Raw genomic sequence first — 10,187 nt, 5'->3', positions numbered from 1 at the left:
AATGAGTGAAAGTTGGGGTTTACATTTAGATGCGAAGCATTAGTTTAGTTGAGAGAAGGGGATGAAAGAGACTTGAAGAGTGTTTCGTCTCTCTTTTGAAATTCACAAGTTGTTGTGTATCATTTATCGTTTGATTTCAAAGGATTAGATTGTAATTTTATTTTTATCTTGAAAAAAAATTAAGTGAGAGAAGTCACTGTAAAAATATATTAAAAAAATAAAATAAAAAGACAATAAAAAAATCCACAAAAAAGCGATAACATCAATAAAATATCAGCATAGTCATGAAGTTATATTTAATGCGGTGGAGTTCCTTCAACCCCCGATAAAATTGGTAAGGACTAAGGACACAATATATGATCCTTTTGGTCTGTGTTTTTGCTTTAATTTAGAAATAGAAAAGAAAAAGGAGAGGATTCTTCGTGTTTAAACATACTGATAAATGACAACACAAATTCGTGTCTTGAGATGAGCTTCAATGGAGTCAAATATCACTTGGCGTTTCCTGGATCCAATCCTAGTGGAAGTAACAAATTCGTGTCCATCCACGATCCATGCCTTGGAGACCCATAAGATGCTCAAGTTACTAAAAGAATTGACATAAGAAAAGAATCAGCACTCTGTTGTTGTCAAAGGGATATATATACTTGTTGATGGGAGTTTTTTTTTAAATAGGAAAATTGATATTTTTTTGTTTATTTTATTTTATATTTTCCTATTCTTTTATGATATTTTTCTAGCTTTTTTTCTATTTGAAAGGAACATTCTTCTTAGTTTATTTTTTTTTATTTAGTATAATTAAAGTTTTCTAGTTTTTTCTATATAAAATGTTGTAATAGCTTTTTGGTTGTCAAAAAACTATCTCATTCAAAAGTTTACGCTGTTAAATGAGATCTTAAGATATGATTTATATAATTTCTCTATGAAATAAAATAAGGGTAGTGAAATTTGAACTTGTGACTGCTTGGTCAACAAAGCTCTGATATCATGTTAAAGAATCATCTCACTCAAAATTTTAAGCTTAGGTGAACCCCCAAGATATAATTTATATAATTCTTTAATATTGGCTAGTGGAGACATGGATGAATACAAATTGAATGTTTTGATTGACTCCCCCATATTTATAGTGCTCTTGGTTTTTTAGGGTTTTGACTTATAACAAACCTTTTATTCAATGCTTTCATCTAGTTCTGTTGTTATCAGAGCCCAACGATTCTCGATGATTATTTTATTTTGCTGTGTACTGTAGAACAACTATGGCTGAAAAAGAACTTGACGATCCTTGATGATAATTTTGTTATGTTGTGTGCTATAAAACAATTATGTATGGAAGAGAGCCCAACAATCCTAGGTTATTTGCTTGTTGTGTGTTGCAAATACTTGCTTGCTAAATCAAGTTGTATTAACTTTTATATATATATAAAAATATATATTTTATTGGTTAATTTTAATTATTTATTGTTTATTATTATGCTTTTCTAGTTTTATTCCTATTTTCATTTTCATTAATTTATTTTCCATATCCTTTCCCTCTGGTTGTCGTAGCAGTATAAATCACAATTATTAAACTTAAATTTGGGTTGATCTAGGATCTACCTTGTATGGGTTTCAAAAATAATATTCGATAGTTGATCCAATAAAAATCAACGATAACACATGACATAATTGACTCGTTAAAAAACAAAAACATTCCAAAATAATACTGTACTGTACTGACTTAAAAAAATAAAATTAAAACTATATTATTATTTCAATCAAATCGAGTGCACAGACTTTGGTACGGTTTTCATTGTAATGGCACAAATAAGATTCCAATAGGGAGTCCTTAATTTCTTCTCCTGCTTTGAAAATTGCAATGACAATTACCCTTCGACCAATCACCAGATTCAAACTGGCACTGAAGCCCTTTCCGTTGGTAGCTGTCATAATTTCTGTGGAGATTTTTGACCGACATGGGAGGAGGAAGATGATCAGCCAGCTGATGATATCCACGTCGTTGTCCAGAGTTGCATCCCTCTCTCTGTGCATAAAATAATCAAATAACCTAACCGTGTTCCTTGTCTTCGTACGGAAATTGCTAGTGTTTCTCAGCAACTATAATTTCTTATTCCGGATATATTCGTAAGCTTAGTCTCGTCATGTGTTTATATAATATTAATAGGCTTGGATTCAATGAATTATAGTAGCTTAAGAAATCCTGAGCCTTCTAATTAAAAAAAAAACACAAAGAATTATATATATATATTCTGTAAATGTAACTTTATAAAACATTCCAGTACCTTTCCATTATGTTCATTTAGCTAAAGTTAGATTCAAGGAGAAGATATGATTTGACATAAATTTTCATTTAAGATCATGATCTTATGGATAGTTTTTATTTCTTTTTCTTTTTTTTATTCGAGAAAACCTTATTTCTCAGAAAACGTATTTTGTAGATCCAGATGAGTGAGTAAAATCTCGGCTGTTCCAGACTCTTACAAGAGATGCACATCCTGACTTGAATTCGAGATTTGCTGTGCAGATTTCAAGTCCTTTGTCATCATGTTATGTTTTTTTTGGACTTTTTTCTTTTCTGTAAACAAATTATTGTGGTGAATAAAGAAAAGAAAGAAGAAAAGAATTCTGTTTCCAATCTATCATAGAGTGACAATATCCTTTCCTAGGTGTTTTATCCTAATCCTTCTTCACAATTGCTCTTCCGTGCCTTCTGAACTTGTTTCTTCTCTTCCCTTGAATATGCTCACACGCACTATCTTTCTTTTTGCTTTTATAGTTTAATGGTTTGACTCTCGAGATGCTCCATGGCAGGTCTCAACATGACCCTAATTTATCCTAAATTCTTAGTGCATCTAAATATCTCGAATATGAATATGGCATCAATTTAATTAAAACCCGAGTCCTAAATAAATTTAAAATTAATTTTTCTTGTTTCAAGAATTTTAAAAACTCGTTGTCGGTTTTTATTTATTAGAAAATGAAAAAGAAATTCAAATCTTGTTTTCAATAGCAAACAACCCTTTAAAGATCCACAGCCATAAAGACAGAGACAAAGGTGAACAACCAACTATGGATATTTACGAATTAGTTCTTCACCCTAAGAGATAGGTTTGTATAGATTTAGGTTTAGTGAGTGATTAAGGAGGTTAATTCTCTCTTCTTTAACTATTAATTAATACTAATCGAACCTTGGACAACATGTAAAGGTTGTTATTTCTGTGAATGTATATATTCATGATCATGGTCAAGGGAGAGGACTTTATATCTTAATTAACAAAAAAAATCAGTCTCAACTAGCAAATTAACATAATTAATGAAGCATTAATCTATGATTGATTAAAGCGTTATAACACCATAAAAAATAAAAATAAAAATAAAAATAAAAGCATCTTCATCATCGTTTTCTTCTTCTTTTACTAGTTAAATAATAAAAGCATCTTCTTCTTTTAATCGAACAAAAGCATCTTAGTTAAACAACAAGAAGTCTCACCTCACCTTAAGGAGCTTGGCCGCCTGTTATATATAGCTGGCATCGAAATCAACCAAATATTCTCTACACCCCCACGATCCCCTCCATATAAAACTACAACCATCGATCTCTGTATAAGCTACTTCTCTTATCAATCTTGCAGTATCATAATCCAACTTGAAATTAAAATAAAAATAAAAAATTGGATTTTGGTTGTTGGAAGGGAAGGGAAGATAAGGATTAATTAATTGTTTATATGCTGATCACCCATCGCCATGTGCCATCAAGAGCCTAAGAAAACTGAGCGGTTCACTCCACATAATTAATCATATTTACATCTACATCATGATTAATTAATTAATTAATTCCTTATAGTTAGGGGCGGGAGCAAGTAAGGGCTCGGCCTCCCCGCGAGACAATTTTTTTTAATTACTGGGTATTATTGGGTAATTAATGTGAGGAGATGTTATATTTTTTTATTTTAAAGAGGTGATATTTAAGTGTGACTTTTACTTTTGATTTCTTTTGAATTTACTCTTGATTTACTTGGAAAAAAAAATATAAAAGCATTATTTTGTAAAATAAAAAACAGAGCAATCAATTTATTCTAATATAAATTCTGTAGCCAATAAAAAACACAAATCATGAGCAAAATTTTTCTACAAAAACATTAAAGCAGAGCCACCAATTAATTTATCTTTCATCAAACAAAACAAAGTAACTTACATTTAAAATCTAATTTTGTTTTGTTTTGAGATGTTTGTTAATAATTTGATCATTTTTTTTTATAATTCTACCATTTTTGCTTTTTTTTTTTCCCTCAGATCTACTAGTTCTACCAATTATTTCTTTTGAATTCCTATTATAGTGATTTTTTTTCTAATTAATTAGATATATTTTATTGGTTTGTTTTGATTATGCTTGGATTTTTTATATATTTTTTGTTTTTAGCAAAGCCACCAAAATTATCAATTTTTTCTTACGGTATATATGTTTTGATTTTAGATTGAACCATGAACAAAATAAGAAGAATTGATTTTTTTTTAAAAAAAAGAGAAAAAATATTGATAACTCACAGCTTACTGAACGAGCTTTTTCAGTGATGAAGATTGTTAAAATAAGACTTCACAATCAAATGGAAGATGATTTTCTTGTAAATTATTTGATTGTCTATATAGAAAAAGAAAATGCTGAAAGATTCACAATTGATATGATAATCGATGATTTTTATTATATGAAAGAATGACGAGCACAATTAAAATAAATATATAAAAATCATTCTTTATTATTTTTTACTTTATTTCAAAGTTTATCAAACATAAATAATGCTTCGCTTTACTAGTGTTTTTTATATACTTTGTATGTTTATATTTGATAGGTATAAAGACCAGGAACATTAAAGTGATGGATACATTATGAAGATAAAATTAACTTCATTGATTTGACTCAATTTGATATTGCTCCAAACATTTTACCTTATACAAAGATCATTATATGTTTGTAGTAAGTTATTTGATTAAAACTAAATTATACATGTTTTATTTTACAACTCATGTATAATAAATTAAAACAAATATTATATCTTGTTATATTAATTTTGACCCCTCCTAACAAATAATCCTAGCTCCGTCCCTACTTATAGTATTAGTGATGTCAATTTCTAATCACAAAAATCAAATTAATATGTTGTCTAAACTCAGTTGAAATTTGAAACTTTAAGAACAAGTTTTGCAGTTGTTTTAATGGGGAAATAATATTGTATTTAAATAGAAAGTTTCAATTTTCCTTTGTTTGATTCATTTTTCTAAAACAATCGAAGTATTACTCTACCTATAAACATCTCATATACTTCTTGATCAATTCGAGCTATTTCAAAGATATTTTAATTACATCTTGAAAATTGTGTCTGTGATGTTATAAATTACAAGTGATGATGGGAATAACATATTTTAAATTAAGTGTGTCATAATTTATCTTTGATGTCTGTACGAGACAAGAAAATATTTCTAAAGAGATTTCTCAGTTGAAACTAATAGCGGTGTAGCATTAGTATTGATAAAGTGGATTCATTTAGGACAGCATGCCTAGTTAAGCCGTAGTTCGGGGATGTATTTGGAAGTCTCATCATAGTTGAGGGACTCATTTGAATTTATCCTCCTTTTCCCATTAATGGGAAAACCAGATAGGGATTAAAGTCAAGAGGGATATAATGACAAGAAAGGGAACGGGATTGGTGGGTAGGATGTGGCCCTCAACATAAATAAATAAATAAAACGTTATTGAAAAAATAAAAGAAAGAAAATAAATGTCAAAAAAAAAAGGTTGACTTTATCAAAAAGGTGAAGATGGCCACGCAAACCCTAGCAATACGGCCTTGTACTTCCGAAGACGTCAATCCCTTTTTTTACCTTGCTCACCATCCTCCTCCGTACGTCCTTTATTATGATATATTAATCGCTCTTGGGTCTTAAATTTGCTCATCAAAAGACCCCAAAAAACACACAATTGCATGCCCTTCCCCTTCCCCGTCCCCTTCTCTTTGTTGTTCTTGTTTCTTTGTTCTATGATATAACCACCAGTACTCCATCAAATATCTTATCTTCGAATCATTCTCATGTATTTGTTGTGTGATTCAGTGTTGTAAAGATGATGTATGAACAGATACAGCAGCAGCAGCAGCAGCAGATGATGAATAGGGTAGATAGAAGGAAGGTTATGGGGGAGAGAAGGAAGGCAATTGAGGAAGAAGAAGTTGATATGAGTGGTATGTCTTTGGAGAGTATACCTAACCCTTCACTCAATTTAGCCGCTATTTGCAAGCTTAATCTCTCCAACAACGATCTTCAGGTATATATATTTTCTCATCCTACTTGAGTGAATATGGATATATCCCAACAAGTTTTTTGTTGAAGTGCAAAAGGAAACCTTTCTTGAGGTCAAATCAAACAAATTTTTGATTGATATTAACACAAAATTTTTGTTTTTGATAAAAACACAGCCTTTTGTTGTTAATTTGATTTTCTTTTTTATGGAAAAAAACGTAGCTTTTGTTTTTTTTTTTTTTTGAATAGCAATCATTTCATTTGGAGCTGGTGAATCAGCACGATACCACTTTGAGTTTAAAACTAGTGATTAAAAATACTATTAATTTTCGAAAAAGAAAAGGAGAATTTTCTGGGGAAAAAAAAGAAAAGGGAAAAAAAATCTTATTATCAATTATAATCATTCTATTTTTTTTAATTCCAATAAAAACAAAAGGGAGAGAAAGCTTATATTATTTTTTATGTCTCCCCACTTTGTTAAATTTGGAAGATATTTCTTGGACCATATATCACTCTCTCTATTCGGTCGTACGTAGCTCTTAAGATTTCTACTAAATATTGGTCTTTATATATATATAAGAAAAGGTTTTTATTCAAATATTTCTTTAGGTTTTAATTTCTCACCTATTACTCTCTCTTGGATCTCAAACAATTAGTGAGTTTTAATTAATACTATAGTTAAGCATTCAACGCCTAGCACAAGCAAATAGAGAGGAATATGTAGTAGCATGTTACTATATGTTTATTTCATAATTATTAGTTTTAATCAACTAGGAACATGATGATCATGCATTAAATATTTCTTTGACTTTTATTATAACATGTACACTTGAATATCTCCACTGGCCAGCTTACAACGGAACCAAGCTAACAAATCGAGAAATTTATTTATATATTCGACAGATGATACCAGAATCCTTAACAGCAAGAATGCTAAATTTGGTGGTGTTGGATGTTCACTCAAATCAGCTCAAATCTCTCCCTAACTCAATTGGGTGCTTGTCAAAGCTCAAAGCTCTTAATGTTTCATGCAACCTTCTTGTGTCCCTCCCCAGAACCATAGAGAATTGCAGGTTTGCTGTCTCCTGACGCTCTTGATCTGCTCACAGAAATATATTTTCTATGCATATAGCAAGATAATTAATCGATTAACCTCAGGAGCCATTAATGACATGGGATTGGATTGATCGGATATTTCATGTTGAAATATTATCGAAATAATAACTCTCACAAGTGCGATATATCATGATCCAAATATTCAAACTAATAATTAACTAGCCCAGATGTGGAAAAAGAAAAAAGAAAAAAGAAAATTAATGAAGCATATACCTAGAAATTAAGTAACCATATCATCAGTACCATCATGTGTGGCCACTTAAAGACCTTAATTTGTATATATTAATTTCTTTTTTATTTCATTTTATTCTTAGGTAATCACTGTTCCATCACTGTGGAGCCTAGCTTTAATTTGAGGATGTATGCCTTCTTAATTAATTCCAATCTTATCGTATAAATATACATATATATCAAGTCATGAATCGATCATCAAGAATTAGAAATAGTATTTAATGTGGCAAAAAGATATAGTGCGAGAACCTTGACAACAGCATTATGGACGGTCAGGGTTAAGAATTACCAAGAAGTCAAAGAAAATGTCAATGATGATGTGGAATTAAAATTTAGGGAATAGTAGCACGCATGCAAAGAAAGAAAGGTGGCTTGGACCCATGGAGGAGAGGTAAAGAGCTGGTCAATCTTTCTGTCTGCACTAAAGTTCCTCGGTGTAATTATTTATCGGCTCACTAATGTTGAGAAAATGTTTCTGCCACTATTTTTTTTCTTTTTTTATTCATTCCAAAGCACAATCCAAAATGCTTGATAATTAATATTATATCCACAGTAATTTCCAATTTTTAGAAGCTTTAATTATTTTATTTTATAGTTTTTGAATTATGATTTAGAATTTTTGGCACGCGGCTAAAAACTACAGCTTTTCCAAAAGGATCCAAGGGTTCAAAACCTATTTATGATATTGATCATGATGATCTTCCCCTTGAAGTGTATTTAACACTGTTCGGTTTTTCCACTGCTAATTAATTAATATTAATTTGACTTTAGTGGAAAGATTAAAATGACAGTTTAGATGTGGACATATTGCGTATGTATGTATATTTGTCTTGATCATGATTGTCAAAATACCGTTTAAATTTCATTTCATATGTTCAAGATGATTCCCTCATTTTGAAAAAAAAAAAAAAAAACTAGTGTTGCTAAACTAAGTTTTGCTATCCAATCCAAATCAAACTTTAAATTAAATTTAATAGGAGTTGATCTAGTATAACTTGACCAACTCGATCAAAATTTAATTTGATTTAAAAAAATTAAAATGATATCATTTTAACTTTAAAAAATATTTTAAAATGACATTGTTTTGAATTGATTTGGATAAATTCAGATTAACTAGTCCAATCTGTAACCTGGAAACTAGATCAAAATGTCCAACAAATTCTGCAATCCAATTCATTCCATTTATAAAAAAACAAATGATTTTTTTATATATTTCTTTTTTTTTTTCATGTTATTAGATAAAATTAATCTCATCCATTTAATTACTATAAATATTTAGATATGTTATGAGAGAGTATAAATTTAAAGCTATGATGATGATGAGATGTGCATTTGTAATTTTAGACAAATATTAAAATTAAATCAATTTAACTAAATATGAAATCCAGTAAATGGAGTGGCTATGTATGTAACCATCAAATAAAATGTGAATTAGAAGCAGTTTATTATCATTTCAATTATGTTTATATCAAAATCTTGTGTTTCTGTTTCAGGTCTTTAGAAGAATTGAATGTCAACTTCAACAAGCTAAGCAGCTTACCAGACACCATAGGGTTCGAGCTTGTTAACCTCAAGAAGCTCTCGGTGAATTCAAACAAGCTGGTGTTTCTTCCCATGTCTACCTCCTACATCACTACTTTGAAAACTCTAGACGCAAGGTTGAACAATCTAAGGTCCCTTCCTGAAGACTTAGAGAACCTTATCAATCTAGAGGTCCTAAATGTAAGCCAAAACTTCCAATACCTTGAAACCTTGCCATACTCCATTGGCCTCCTTCTATCTCTTGTGGAATTGGACGTGAGTTATAACAAGATTACAACTTTGCCCGACTCCATGGGGTGCCTAAGGAAGCTGCAAAAGCTGTCTGTTGAAGGGAACCCGCTCGTTTCTCCGCCAATGGAGGTGGTGGAGAGAGGGGTGCATTTTGTCAAGGAGTATTTGAGTGAGAAGATGAATGCAGGCCACAAGAGCCCAACAAAGAAGAAGTCATGGGTTGGTAAGTTGGTCAAGTATGGGACCTTCAGTGGGAGAATTGGGTCCAGGAAAGACAGAGAAGGGTTCGATGTCACGCCTGATCATTACTCCTCCTTTGATGGTCTTGCTTCTCCTGCATACAGTGGGAAATCCCCTAAACACACATGGAATCGTTCTATTGAAGGCCTAGCTTCTCCTAGATACTTGAGGATTTTCTCACCCGGTCGTCTATTCTCTTCAAAGAATCTCTCTTAGGACCGCTAGACTGTTTGTTGTTGCATCTGTGAAGCCAGTCAATTCTTAGCATGCATGAGTGTTTGAGCTTCGTATCATCAGTACATCGTAGGAGGAAGATCAAAACTCCACCAAGACATGTATATTCCAACCTAGGTCTACATGGGTGTGCCTTACTTTTGGTTTGTAAATAAATGGACGTCATTGTTTCATATATGGTTTTGAGAATCAAATATTTAGTATGCATTTCAATTACTTCCTAATATTTTACTGGACACCATAACAAAATTTCAATTCCAAATCCAAGTAAATTGCTATCTAGAGCTAGGCCATATTCTAGCCAG

The 10,187-nt window shown here is 31.0% G+C and overlaps 1 protein-coding gene across 1 annotated transcript; it reads left to right on the top strand.

Annotated features, from left to right (window-relative positions):
- The first annotated feature begins 5,941 nt into the window (after positions 1-5,941).
- Positions 5,942-10,098, top strand: LOC133673754 (plant intracellular Ras-group-related LRR protein 6-like). The gene is made up of 3 exons (XM_062094643.1): positions 5,942-6,313; positions 7,192-7,361; positions 9,129-10,098. Exons 1-3 carry the CDS (start codon positions 6,113-6,115, stop codon positions 9,862-9,864), a joined length of 1,107 nt encoding a protein of 368 aa, XP_061950627.1. The 5' UTR covers positions 5,942-6,112; the 3' UTR covers positions 9,865-10,098.
- Positions 10,099-10,187: the final 89 nt, after the last annotated feature.

The sequence above is a fragment of the Populus nigra genome, chromosome 15 (assembly GCF_951802175.1).
Source record: "Populus nigra chromosome 15, ddPopNigr1.1, whole genome shotgun sequence".
Taxonomy (NCBI): Eukaryota; Viridiplantae; Streptophyta; class Magnoliopsida; order Malpighiales; family Salicaceae; genus Populus; species Populus nigra.
Note: the sequence above shows the minus strand (reverse complement) of the source record. Positions and strands in the feature narration are given on the sequence as shown.